At 41.4% G+C, this 14,930-nt stretch overlaps 1 protein-coding gene across 1 annotated transcript in view; it reads right to left on the reverse strand.

Moving 5' to 3' along the window:
• Positions 1-217: 217 nt before the first annotated feature.
• Positions 218-14,930, reverse strand: part of LOC148778674 (ankyrin repeat domain-containing protein 26-like) — a 38,152-nt gene continuing 23,439 nt past the window's right edge. The window contains 6 exon segments of the mRNA XM_088835515.1: positions 218-740; positions 1,863-1,908; positions 5,027-5,255; positions 6,497-6,711; positions 7,584-7,895; positions 13,814-13,966. Of these exon segments, the coding sequence (XP_088691641.1) occupies positions 667-740; positions 1,863-1,908; positions 5,027-5,255; positions 6,497-6,711; positions 7,584-7,895; positions 13,814-13,966 (1,029 nt within the window). The 3' untranslated portion in view covers positions 218-666.

The following is a 14,930-nucleotide window of genomic DNA, read 5'->3' on the forward strand; positions in this document are numbered from 1 at the left end:
GCTCCCCAATCCATTATTCTTGCCTAGAGAATTCCAGGGACATAGGAGCCTGGTGGGCTACAGTCCATGGGCTCGAAAAGGGTCGGACACGACTGAGTGACTAACACCTTCACTTTGAACATGGAAAACTCAACAGTGCTGATGTTTCTACTTAAAAGTAAGTTAGATGCAGAGAAACATGGCTTAAAATGCCATCTAAATTTTCATGATACACACATAATACAAAAAGAGTTTCCTTTAATACAGATTTTCTCATCATGTTTAACGGGAAACAACTAAAATCTCATGAAAACAGTCCAGTAGGGAAATTTTTACTATTGAGTTTTCAAATCATATACTTTTTCTTCAAAATCTGTATATATTATTTGATGTTTTCACAGGTAGGTCCTGATACGGATATGATCCAGTTCATTTCAGTTCAGTCGCTCAGTCGTGTCCGACTCTACGCGACCCCATGAATCACAGCACGCCAGGCCTCCCTGTCCATCACCAACTCCCAGAGTTCACTCAAACTCATGTCCACAGAGTCGGTGATGCCATCCAGCCATCTCATTCTCTGTCGTCCTCTTCTCCTCCCGCTCCCAACCTTTCCCAGCATCAGAGTCTTTTCCAGTGAGTCAGCTCGTCGCATGAGGTGGCCAAAGTATTGCAGTTTCAGCTTTAGCATCAGTCCAGATTTGATCCACCTCTAGCTAATAGAGAGGAAAATCTAGAGAATTCATATTCACATTCAGCAGCACCTGGAAAGAGACAGAAGTATACTGTTTATCTAAAATTCTTGAGTTAACAAAGTGTTAGCTAAAACAAAACAAAAAACACCTGAGACCTTTCCTAGTGTTCTGAAGAATGAAACATATCTATACATGACATGACACAAAACACAAGAGGGCTGCATTATCTGCCCACGGTTGAACGTGTGGCTGAGCATCCGAGCTGCTGGCTTTCTCACTCTTCACTCATTCACTCAGTAACTATGTGCAAAGGTGCTGTGACAAGCACTGGAAGTACACGATGAAGGTGACCCAGTGCACCCTGAAAACGATACGCTATCAAGTGGAAAAATAGATGAACAGGCAATTTCCATACAGAGTCATAAGTACTAAGACAGATACAAAAGATGGCACAAGGAACACTAGAAGGGACAGCCAGTTTTTGTCAATCCTGCCAGCTTTTTGGTGGAGGTGCTGTGGAAGTAGGTACCTGAAGGACAGGAGAAAGCACAGGAGATGGAGGGGAGAAGCAATACAAAGACCGGCGGTGAGGAAGCGCACGTGTGGGATCCTACACAGTCTGGCTGCTTAGATGCAGAGCTAAGAGGCAGAGGATGGTGGTCAGGAGATAAGGCCGCCTACTTTGGCAGGACCCAAACTGATGTGGGTGTTTGGAGTTTTTCCTGAGGGCAAAAGATAAACTAGTGAGAAAGTGAATGACAGGGAAATTTTAAAGTCACTCACCAAGTGACAGCTACACAAACATGATTGCTTGAGTCTGGGTTTCCTAGCCTTAACCACTACCAGACACGAGACGTTGATGAACTCCACGTTTTCTGAGAATAGTGTCAGGGTGCAGGCTGACAGTTCCACAGGGATGGCAGAAGTAGAGGAAGGACACAGCCAGAAATGAAAAGAAATACACAGACCTTTCCAGATTTTTTTAAAGCTCTGGAACATAATAAATAAATAAGGAATAAGGATATTTTTCACTATGATTGCTCATGTTTTCACATTTTTCATTAGCTATGTATAAGGAAAAGTATATAACATAGCATTTGTTATACAAGCAATGAAAAGAGATGCCACTTACTCTTTACAGTATTTCAGAAATCAATGTCTAAATTTAATTTATATGTTTTAGCAACTTACCTTCTTCTAGTTCTCTAATAATACTCTCCATCAACTTCCGCGGCGTCTGAAATAAGTCAAATATTATTTACGCTTAAGTTAAACAAGAGATGTTATCAGAGAAATGATACACAACTTAATACATGTGACATTTAAATAATACTTTTAGAGACTAGACCTAACTTGAAGATTACGTAGCAGAAAATGATCACATAAATAGAAGAAAATGAATTCCTACTTACTCTGCTTTTAGATACCAGAGAACATATATATGGAATGCTATTTAGATTAATTTGATAAAAGTACAATAAATGTCAGTCTATCGAGTACACATCATTTCAGAGGTTACGGAAATACCCATAATCCTAAGAACGACTCACAAGATCACTAAATTCTCTTCTAACAGCTCTTGCCCTAAATATGTTCTTCTGAGACCTTTATTTCAATTTCTAGGTGAGCGTCGTGTTGAAATGGAGGAAGTAGTTTGAAGTTGAATGTTAACAAGGAGAACACATCTGCAATTTTCTGTAAACTTTTCCATTTAACGAAAACACAGACAGGTTAGAAGATTATACACAAGCAAACCATGTACCAGCAAGATTTAATTCTGAACACGTTTAGTGAGAAGAATTCTCTCACAAGTGCTAGTTTCTGAACTATGTCCCACAGAGGGAGAAGGTCCCACAGGGGTCACTGCAGCGCTTAGGAACAGAAGTCACAGCTGCATGTGCTCTGAACACTCCTTATCTAAAGGGCTCTATACTTGTCTCCGTTTTATATAATATGGTTCCACACAACAGTTTTTGTTGTTTTAAAGAAAGGTTGTCTATTTTGAAAAAAAGAAAAATTTTTTTTAAGGTATGAGAGTCATTGATTTAGTCAAAGTTCCGAATTCTACAAAAGTAGTAACAAAGCCAATGGCCTTCTTACTGAGTCCAGAGTCCTATACCAACTACTTCCTCATATTAAGAAAAAAACACATAAATTCTAACTAAAATATAGAGAAAATGAATATGTAAAACCTTATTATATAGTTCAATAATGCTTGTGGCATGACATGACATAGTAGCTTTCTAACTAAATTATATGTTTTAAAGGCATGAACAAGAATAAATTTTTATCGAACTCCTATTTGTAGCAGTCGATATAGTTAATTTATACAGCGTAACAGTTTTTTAAACACAGGACAGGGAACTTGAAGGAGAAAATCTTTAGTTGAATCAAGCAGGCCCAAACTGAAGACATTCATCCATAAAAGGATGTTCATCTCCTCCAGATTAAAAAAAAAACAACAAACCTGGCTTATTAAAATTTGTCAACAAATGAATTTTCCAGATTTTGCATTATTTAGGACAAAATGTAAAACCCAAAACAGATCTCTCTTTACTGTCTAATATACTTCTATCCAAGCTGTCATCATTAGTTAGTATATACAAAAATCTATGAGCATAATCTCAACTATAATCTAAATCCAGTCAGAAACTGCAGTTGAACTTCATTCCCTCAGCCTGGAGTTTCAAGAGGATGACTTATACTGCTACCCTCCTCATGAGAAGAGAGGAGATTTACTTAATGGGTGAGTTTGGGAGAAGGAACGAAGAAGTGCTTGCTTGGTTCCCAATCTCCTCTTTGAAAAGACGTATGTGCCCACAGCACCGAGAACTTGGGTCTGCAGTAGGCAGCCTGCCCCAGGGACGGGGATCACGCATTTGCTTCCTCCTCTTAGGCCTGCGTGGGGAGGTGTCTGACTTGGGATGAAGTGTTTGGAGGCCCGCTGTGACTGCACAGCTAAAGCACGTCCTCCAGGTTCATGGCTCTCAAGAACTAAGACCCAACATAGCCGAAGTGCTGTCAAAGAAACCTCAGGTTGCTCTTCTATGATGGCAAGAAGCCAAAAGAGAAAACAGGTTGAGATTGCATTTAACAAGGGCTCCTTTTCTCTGGATGTGAGAGTTGGACTATAAAGAAAGCTGAGCGCCAAAGAATTGATACTTTTGAACTGTGGTGTTGGAGAAAACTCTTAAGAGTCCCTTGGACTGCACAGAGATCTAACCAGTCCATCCGAAAGAAAATCAGTCCTGAATATTCACTGGAAGGACTGATGCTGAAGCTGAAACTCCAAAACTTTGGCCACCTGATGTGAAGAACCAACGCATTGGAAAAGACCCTGATGCTGGGAAAGATTGAAGACGGGAGCAGAGAGAATGGGGCGACAGAGGATGAGATGGTTGGAAGGCCTCACCGACTCGATGGTTGTGAGTCTGGGTAAGTACCGGGAGTTGGTGATGGACAGGGAAGCCTGGCGTGCTGCAGTCCATGGGGTCGCAAAAGTCAGACACGACTGAGCGACTGAACTGAACTGAACTTTTCTCTGCATCACCAACATCATGAAAACACCATCCAAACCATAAACCCGTGTGCTCTGACTGGATATTTTAATCACAATGATTACACGATGAAAACTAGTTCCAATTTAAAGACTCCCCGTCATTACTATCTTAGTCATCATTCATCCAGGTGATGTCAAGACAGAGACAAAAGTGAGCTCCATTTACAAGTTTTAAATATTTGATTTAAGTACGAACTTAGAAACATTCTACAACTGCTCACCAAGATATGTTTTAGACATTTAAATCAAAATTCTGTCAGTAAAACAGCAATTAAAGATGTAAGAAAATGACAAAAATGATAACCTAAAACTAGAAATTAATCTTTTGATTTAGTATTACAAGTTTGTTTAATTCATAAGAAGGATTTATCTAGGATTCCTTCAAATAAAAAATCACCCATATGGCCTAGTGTTTAGATGCCAGTCATTCACTTAGGCTTAAGGGCAAAAAAACTGTGGTGGGTGCAGCAGAGGTCGGAAATGATTATGAACCACTGCCAAAGTGAAATCAATTAGAAAGTAAGTCAAACATCTGGAAGTATACTTTTGGTTACTTGGCAATAAGATTTCATTTCTATAGTAGAATTTAAATCCAGATTTTCAAGAAAGTTAAGAAGTTAATAAGTATCTCTCAAAAATGAGAAATCTAGGAGAAAACACAATCAAAATATTTAATAATTACGGTTTTTACTTAGTGTGCATAAGTCAAATAAACAACTCAGTAGTTCAAATTAAAACCAAGAATCATTCATATAAGAAATCTAAAACCAAAGGAAAAGAAAATAATAGAACTAACCTCGAGCAAGTGAGTCACCATGCTGTGATTTGAAGGGAGTGGATCTGAGCTGGAAAACTCTACCTTTGCTCTTGGACAAAGATTTGAATTGAACATTACGGTATTCCTGAAGTTTCCACTGCAAGGCGGCTCCAGGACTGGCCTCCTGCTAGGAGTGCTGAGTACAGATCTGTTCTGCTGTTTCTCTACCTCACGTTTGGTGCTCATTTCTGCCAGCCTCTCAAGAGTCCTGCGGAAGATGGAAAACACCGGTTTCATTCATGCCTCCCTAAATGATTTGCATTTGTTAAGTTGCGGAATAGTAAATGGAATGTCCCATTAAACTGTTTGAACCCTGAAAGCACAGAGCAGACCTCCTGTAAACAATGATAGCTGTATCCTTGTTCTAAAGAAGCACACATGCGTCTGGGGCTCCTCACGTAACAAGTCAAGGTTGGGAGAGGAGAGAAAGGGCGTCAGAGAGAAAGGGAGGTGGCTTCACAGTGACACCTGCTGCCTCTGGGACATACCTGCCTCCAGGAAACAGTTCAGGGCTGAAGAGACACGCCATCCCACAAAGTCACGTTCAAGTGTTTCCTGGCACCACCCTGTACATACGTTTCACTCATGACCTCGGAGACATTAAGCATTTGGCTCTGAGGAATCACCTAGAGCCACAATCTCGAGGGGAGGACGAGAAAGTCAGTGGGTGACAAAAGGGCTAAAACACCCCAGGAACAATGGCAAGTATCCCCCGCTTTTCCAAAGTTCATTTTATGTTGCTTCACGTCTACGAAGGGCCTATATCGGCCCCTGTATTTCATAATCAAAAAAAAAAATCTGAAGAGAATTTTTGGTTTCATTTCAAAAAGCAAAACTCTAAACAGCGTTCAGTATATATCTTTACAGTGAGAGGCATCGCACTCCCCAAGTAGGGAGACCCGCCCCACTGAGCTCCTTCTCTGGGAGCTACACCCCACATCGCAGTATCAAGTCTCCACAGCCCTGAACCCTGTCTGAGCACCTGTGCTTCCCATGTGTACACTTATTTTAGGCATCGACTAGCACCACATGTCCTCGGGTACCTGCTTCTTTGCTGTATGCTGTTTTCACTTAATGAAAGGCCTCCTAGGAGTGCTCTGCTTTGGCAGGGAAATCTGGACTCGGCACTGCAGGTTGAATCTGCCCTTTCCAGCCTCCACACCCCCCCTCCGTCAGGTCACCATGTTAGTCTCAGACACTTTGTCAATCACCCTGCCTTTCACCCCCGTGTGAATATTCCCCTAGTTCACAAGCATGCTTTTACTTACATGGATAAGTAAGGAAAACTTACAAGGATATACTCATTTTTCTTAGGGTGCCCTCTAGCAGTGACTATCGTGTTAGCTTTCACTTCCTACTAATCTCAGGAAACAAGCTGTATCAAAATTAGGCTTCAGAGACAAATTAATGGACTAGATTTATTTTCTGTGATTCTGGGTTTTGACTTACTTGTCTAGTTTACTTTCCAGTCCCTTTCTAACTTTCAGTTCCTCTAGGTAGAGTTTCTTATATTTTTCCAACTCCGCTTTATCAGAATCTTGAGAAGTTTTCATCTTGGAGAGTTCCGATTCCAAGTCTTTAATTCTGAGTTCCATGGCACTTCTTACAGAAGCAATATGCTCCTCTTGGAACTGCTGTAAGTTTTCTTGAGATGCTGCTTGAATCTAAGTCAAATTTTAAAAGATACATTTTTTTAATGATTATAACCTGAATAATTATATTTGTTACATTTAGTTTTGACTCAGTAATTCAGAGAGCGATTTTATTTTTTTAATTTACTTAATTGGAGGCTAATTACTTTATATTATTGTATTGGTTTTGCATACATTGACATGAATCTGCCCCGGGTGTACATGTGTTCCCCATCTTGAACCCCCCCTCCCCATCCCATCCCTCTGGGTCATCCCAGTACACCAGCCCCGAGCATCCTGTATTGTGCATCGAACCTGGACTGGCTATTCGTTTTACATATGATAACATACATGTTTCAATGCCATTCTCCCAAACCATCCCACCCTCGCCCTCTCCCACAGAGTCCAAAAGACTGTTCTATACATCTGTGTCTCTTTTGGTGTCAGAGAGCGATTTTAAATGTGAAAATAAGAAAAGCGGAACTTTAAAATAATCATCAATGTGACATGAATTAAATCTGAATTATAAAATTAATGTGGAATCAATGTTACAGTAGTACTTAAGGAACCGGATAATTCAAAGACTAAGAGGATGAAGTGAAAATTCAGAAACTGAACAAGACAACTTAAGAATAATTCAAGAGGATGGTGCCAGTCCTAAACCACATTTTCTTTTCCTCTTCATAGTCTTGTTTTATACCAACCAACTGGTCTTATAAGTAAAAGGATTCTAAGTGAGAAGCATTCTGAGATCAACTGTGATGGAAACTGAAATTTTTACAAGGAGAAACAAGTGCCCCCTTCCTTCCAGAAATCTATAAAACACACTGCTCTAAGGGAAGCAGAGGAACGACATAACCTGTATACACCCAAAATGTAATTTACAGTGAGGTGAATTCAAGTACATGACAGGTCAGCAAATTAAGCTGCAAAACTAGGTTGACTTCTTTTCATTTCTCTACGAGATCCTGTCTTGCTGTTTCTTCAGTCTCCCGTCTATACTGCTCAACTTGAGTGTGTTCTATCATATTCAGTTCTATATGAGTTTTGAGTCTCACTACCTCTTGCTCCAACTTCCTGTTCTCTTTCTCTCGTTTCTCACATTTCCTTTGCCTTCCTTTCATTGACAATAACTCCTGTTGAAGAACTTGATTTTTTGCATCCAGGTGCAGACATTGTGAACATGCAGTTTCCAGCTCTGTTGGAAGGTGATCAATCTGCAAGAATAAAACAATACCATTTGTTTTCAAGATTTTGGATCATTTTCACTATCATTATTTGAAAAGGGAACCCTCTTACACTGTTGGTGGGAATGCAAACTAGTACAGCCACTATGGAGAACAGTGTGGAGATTCCTTAAAAAACTGGAAATACTGCCATATGACCCAGCAATCCCACTGCTGGGCATACACACCGAGGAAACAGAAGTGAAAGAGACACATGTACCCCAACGTTCATCGCAGCACTGTTTTTATAATAGCCATGACACGGAAGCAACCTAGATGTCCATCAGCAGATGAACGGATAAGAAAGCTGTGGTACATATACACAATGGAGTATTACGCAGCAATTAAAAAGAATACATTTGAATCAGTTCCAACGAGGTGGATGGAACTGGAGCCTATTATACAGAGTGAAGTAAGCCAGAAGGAAAAACACCAATACAGTATACTAACGCATATATATGGAATTTAGAAACATGGTAACGATAACCCTGTATGCGAGACAGCAAAAGAGACACAGGTGTACTGAACAGTCTTTTGGACCCTGTGGGAGAGGGCGAGGGTGGCATGATTTGGGAGAATGGCACTGAAACATGTATATTATCATATGTGAAACGAATCGCCAGTCCAGGTTCGATGCATGATACAGGATGCTTGGGGCTGGTACACTGGGATGACCCAGAGGGATGGGATGGGGAGGGAGGTGGGAGGGGGGTTCAAGACGGGGAACACGTGTACACCCGGGGCAGATTCATGTCAACGTATGGCAAAACCAATACAACATTGTAAAGTAATTAGTCTCCAATTAAAATTAAAAAGAAAGAAAGAAAGAACAGCAACAACAAAAAACAATACCATTTGGTTCTGAGGGAAGTGGACTGAGCACAGCCTAACTCAAACCAAGGATCTGACACATACGATGGTGTCTGTATTGTAGAATGCAGGACCTGGAATAACCCAGAGGATCAAGAAAGAAGTTCAAACCACCAAGGGTCACACAATACACTCTTCACTACCACCTTAGTCTCACGACATCTGCACTCGATTGCACACGCCTTCATTGTTCCACAGTAATGCTTTTCTATCTTTCCTCCGTAGAATGACTGCAAGTCACCTCCTAGCAGAATGTCTCTTACTCCTTCCCCCCATCTTGTCCCATGGTTTTTAAAGAAGTTTGAGGTATCTTGTATTGAGTTATCTAGGGCTGAGTTAATAAATGCTTCCCAAAAGAAGATTGTGAAAGTAAGACTCTAATTACTAAATCCTGTAAATATGGATTTTAATCCAATAAGCCTTTCTCTGAACTACAAACAGTTTCTGCTAATTAGAATTGCATTCCAAACAGAAATGATTCACAAGGTTAAAGAAATCCCATCTCCTGAGTTTAGTGAGGTGATCCATACATTTTTCTGAACAACAACAACAAAAATACCTCATTCTTGTAACCCTTTGTTACTTTCCACAGAATAAGAGAACATACCAAAGAAAGGAAACAAAAATTATTTCCTGAACGATCAGTGACAGTGAGTTGGAAAGAACTTTCCTTTAGACAGAATGATTACTTTTTAAGTCGACGTGAGTGGAGCTGGTGGTTTTCAAACATGTCTACAAATTCTTTGACACTTTTCTCATGAAATTCCCTCTCCTCAAGTATGTGCTAGTCCTAGTAACCGATTCCTCCTGGACAGTGTCTGGGGAAACTGCTGTGTGAGTTTTAAAGCTAAATAGCTTCTGAATTTTGCTCTGTGGGGAAGCCAACTCTTTTGCTGTGCAGAAGCACAGCCCACATACTGAGCACATGTCAGTGTCCCCACTGACCGCCCCCACCTAATGTCCCCTCCAAAAGCCAGCTCCAACTGCCAGACGTGTGCATGAACAAGTCTTCAAATGACTCTGGTTCCCCCCTTCACGACATCCCGGCTGATGCGACTGGAGAAGAAATGAGCTGGGCCCACTCACTGAGCCTTGCGCCAACACAGACTTGTGATCAAAGGAAATGCTGTTTTGAGTCACTAGGCTTTGAGGTGGTTTCTAACGCAATTTGTTAACAATAAATAACTGGTACAGCTACTGATATTAAAAATGGGGTTCAGTTCAGTCACTCAGTCATGTCTGACTCTTTGTGACCCCATGGACTGCAGCACGCCAGGCTGCCCTGTCCACCATCAACTCCCAGAGCTTGCTCAAACTCATGTCCATCGAGTTGGTGGTGCCCCCAAATGAGGTACTGCCATTAAAAAAGAGCTGAAACATGTCAGAATGCCTTTGAACCTGGAGGTAGGTGGCACCTGAATGGCTGCAGAGAAAGAAATGAAAACCCAATGGGCTTGATGACACTGTACACAGAAGCCTGACGGTCCTTGAAGAGGCTGCCGGTGACGACTTCTAGGCAAGAGAAGAAAATGACACTGAAACATGGGGGGCAGAGACTCTAGCTATGAAGCAGCTGAAAATAAATCAATGAGAGGGATAAGCTATCAAAAAAATTAAAAAATGCTATTAAATATAAAGGAACCAAGACTCACTGGGTTCAATATCTGTATCCCCTTTACAGCATCTCCACATGCCCAATTGTCACATGATGCCAAAGGACAGAAATGGCTTCTGGGCTAAGATCAAATCTAGGGTGCTGCCAGGAAAACATGGTCTAAAGGTAAAACCTGTAGACTGTAAGTGTAAGACCCTGGAAAGACTTAAGGTGGTGCCTCAGATTCCTTTAAGGATCTTAAGAGCAAAAGAACGTTAAAGGTGTCATCCTGCAAAGTTTCACAGAAAGCCCAAGGTGCAGTGCTTCCTTCAAAAAAGATTTTCGAGGGTAACTTTTCCAATGGCATGAACCCCAATCAAATTCATAGGACACTAGAAGCTTTAAAGAGAACCTTGGCAGCAAAAACCCTGCTTGTTTGTTTGACCTAACAGAGACCCAGTGTGAGTTGCCCAGTCATGTCTGACTCTGTGACCCCATCGTCTGAAGCCCACCAGGCTCTTCTGTCCATGGGATTCTCTGGCAAAGAACCCTGGAGTGGGTTGCCATTTCCTTCTCCAGGGGATAGGGCTTCCCTGATAGCTCAGTTGGTAAAGTATCTGCCTGTGGTACAAGAGATTTCTGGTTTGATCCCTGGGTCAGGAAGATCCACTGGAGAAGGGATAGGCCACCCACTCCAGTATTCTTGGGCTTCCCTTGTGGCTCAGCTGGTCAAGAATCTGCCCACAATGCAGGAGACCTGGGTTCGATCCCTGGGTTGCGAAGATCCCCTAGAGAAGGGAAAGGCTATTCACTCCAGTATTCTGCCCTGGAAAATTCCATGGACTGTATGGTCCATGGGGTCTCAAAGAGTCAGACACGACTGAGCCACTTTCACTTTCACTTTCTCCAGGGGATCTTCCCAACCCAGGGATCAAACCTGGGTCTCCTGCATTGCAGGTAGATTCTTTGCTGTCTGAGACACCAGGGAAGTCCAACCGAGAGACCAAGACATACAAAAGGAGAAGAGGCCGTGGGATTTTCTTAGAAGTTCAATAAAGAGGAACCTGGCTTAGGAAACATGACTCACCTAAAGACAGAGGTCATTTTTGTTTGTAATTGGCGTTATTACGGTCGCTCTATTTTGCCTGCAAAACAATTTGGTATTTCAGGCAGACGGCATGCCAGCAGAAGTGGTCATCTACACAAGTCACAGGGAACTCACTCTCCATACCGTTGCAAGGGGCAGTAATGGGGAGCATGAGGCCCAAAACACACATGTCCAGTACTGCAAAAACGTTCACTGACTCCACTAACCAACTAGTACTTTTGTACTTTTCTCCACTTACAATAATTTGTAGCTTACTTCCTCTCTGTACTACGCAGTGGACAATGACCATCGGTTAATATGCAAATAGCACCTCCTGGACAGAGTGGTACAGAACATTACACGACCATCAGAGGAAGGGTGAAGTCACGGCCATGGAAATATTACCCGACTGCTAAATGAAAGTTCTGAATCAATTCATTCCCAGCAACTGTTAATGCCTAGCAAGTACTCGGATGAGAAGATGAAGGTTACCAGATATGCATATCAGAGAAGCCATCCCCAGAACCTGAGGCTGGGAAGATTAGAAATCCACTGGGGCCTGAAAGGCAAGATAGCCGTAAATCCCACTTCTGGCTGCATAATGAAGGAAGGCAAATTTACATTTTACTACCAGAATCAGGGGGGAGAATGAGCATTTAATTGAACAATTCTCCTCTATGAGACTAAGCACTTTCAATTTTACATTTAATTACTTAAAATACACTTTAATAAAAGTTTTACTAAACCAGCATCTCAAAGAAGAAATTATTGGTACAGATGAAGTACTTTAGTAATATCCTAACAATTGTTAAGCTAAATGATTTTCCATTTATGCAAGACAAGTGCTGTGCATATTAAGAAATATTCCCTGTTAGACTAATGTATCCTTAAACAAGATTCTCCCTCATGAAAAAATGACAACAATTTAAAATGAAGGGCTAAACTGTTCTTCACAGACTAGACGACAGGGCTGAAGAGAAAAGGCTCGATGAGAGCTGGACAGTCAGGAAAGCTCTGGAGGAGGAGAGACTGGGCACCAGGTCTGAATAAATGGAGAACTACCCAAGAGGAACAGAAACTGTGAAGACGGCAGGACAGTCTGAGCAAAGGCCAGAAAAGGAGAAAGTAGCCAGGGAACTCTGAGGACAAAATCCCACCACGGGGAAATAAAAGCATGTCCATCCAGAAATGTGTAAGTCAATGCTCACAGCAGCATTGTTCGTAGCCGCAAAGGGGAAACAACCCAAATCTCCCAACAATTTATGAATGGACAAATGGCTTAGCCACATACTGTTTCTTGTTTGACAATCAACAGAAACGGAAGAACTGATACGTGCTATAACATGGATGAACTGCAGAAACATGACATCAAATGGGAAAAGTGAACCACAAAGGAGCACACACTGTGTGATTCCATTCATGTGAAATACCCAGAACAGGCTGTCGACACAGACAGATATTAGACTGGGGGTTGCTGGGGCTGAGGGAGATGAGGGGTCCATAGGTGGTGGCTAAGGGATGCAGGGTTCCTCTTGGGGGTGATGGAAATGCTCTAAAATTGACTGTGGTTACAGGTGACACCTCTCTAGACTAAGAGATACTGAACTACGCACTTGGAATGGGTGAATTATATGATACGTCAATTATATCTCAATAGCTTTTTTAAAAATCCAAAGGCACTATCTAGATAATGTTCTTAATTCTCTATTTTTGATGTACCTACTATACTCTATCTGAGTACCTCCATGCTTTAACGATGTATCTAAAATGAAAAGAAAAGAAGGCAGTGCCTAACTTCAACTGGTTTGTATAATACACTTTCTGCACAAGTTATTCTGAAATGCACAAAATAAATTCATGGGGTCGCAAAGAGTCGGACACGACTGAGCGACTGAACTGAACTGAAATATATACAGAACTCCACAGTCATTCACAAAAGTGAAGATGAGAAATGATAATTTTCTGGAACATTCCATTAAACATTATCCTCTGATTTTATCTGGCTTGCCTCATCATGGTAATACCGAGATCACGAAGTAAAATATTGTTCAATTGAAAAAAAAAAGTCTCTCAACTTGTGTGAAGAATGATGCACAATTCTCCACTTTCCCAGGGGTATATAATATACGAAAAAGAAATATATATATATATATATATATATATATATATATATATATATATATAATGCAAATGGCAGAATGAAAGTCACAGTTTAAGAAACGAGTGCACTTAAAGAATAATAAAATTATAGTAAATTACTAGTAATGAAAATAAAAAAGAAAGCTGTCCATGAAAATGAGCGTCCTAAAACACTTTATCCTATGTATTAACTGTCGACACATTCACTTTCACACATACCTGACTTGGGGGCTGAGGGAACTTGCTCTTTAAATCCCGTGCCTCAGCTTCTAACTTGGCAGGATGACGTGACATGACATCCAGGGACGCCTCCAGCGCAGACTGCTTTTTGACGCTGTCATACAGTTCTTGTTGACGGTGTCTCACCACTGCCTAAGAAGACGCTTTGTCATGAGTTTATCAAATCCACTTTACTATGACGTTATGTTAGTAACAGATGACTCCAACATAGGTACTTTGGAAACTATCACCATGGACAGCAACTCACCTTCTTTTCTGCCTCCCTGAATGTGGTTACAGACCCAGGAGGGCTCCCCACTGGCCTTCCTGATATTAAGTTCCTCAGACGAAGGAGGCAGCCCCACTGTCCACACCCTGCCCCCCACCTCCCGATAAATCTGCAGAGCGTCACCACCTAACCTCCAGGACGAAACAGGTGTGTAGGTGGGACAAGCGGTGGAAAATTCCACACTGTGGAAACACTTTTCCTCTTTCTTTATTAGAGGCTTCAATTAACCTCGGAGATCCTCACATATCCAATCCAGTGCTCAGATCTTTCCAATAGATTCCTTCCTCAGCAGAGAAATGAGGCCATTCCCTTGCTGCTTATCTATTTTATGTCTAGTCGTGTGTCTATGTTAATCCCCAACTCCTAATTTATCCCTCCTCCCCACCTTTCCCCTTGGCTAACCATAATATTCTGCAGGCATCTACATGGGAAAGGATCTGAAAATGAATGGATATATGTATGCCTATAACTGAATCAACTTGCTGTACATCTGAAACTAACGCAAAATTGTAAATCAACTATGTTCCAATATAAAAGAATAATGAAATTTTAAAAATGAGGTTGCTCCCATGCCTTCAAGGAGCCTCGATAACCTGGCGTCCACCTGTCCCCAAACCGCAGCCCCTAGAACCCTCTCCTGACTCACTCCATCCCTGCTGCTCATGAATCCTGCCAGCCTCCATTTGTATTGGGCAAACTGGTATTCGAATGACAGTAATTGACCCTTAAAATGAGAATTATGAGCAAATTGTTTGTAAACATGTTCTAAGTAAATAGCAGAAATAGCAGTGGGGAGATTAAATCAAGAAGAGCTTGGTTAAAGCTCAC

Source organism: Moschus berezovskii, chromosome 1 (assembly GCF_049115385.1).
Source record: "Moschus berezovskii isolate FMDL1 chromosome 1, NW_MosBer_1.0, whole genome shotgun sequence".
Taxonomy (NCBI): Eukaryota; Metazoa; Chordata; class Mammalia; order Artiodactyla; family Moschidae; genus Moschus; species Moschus berezovskii.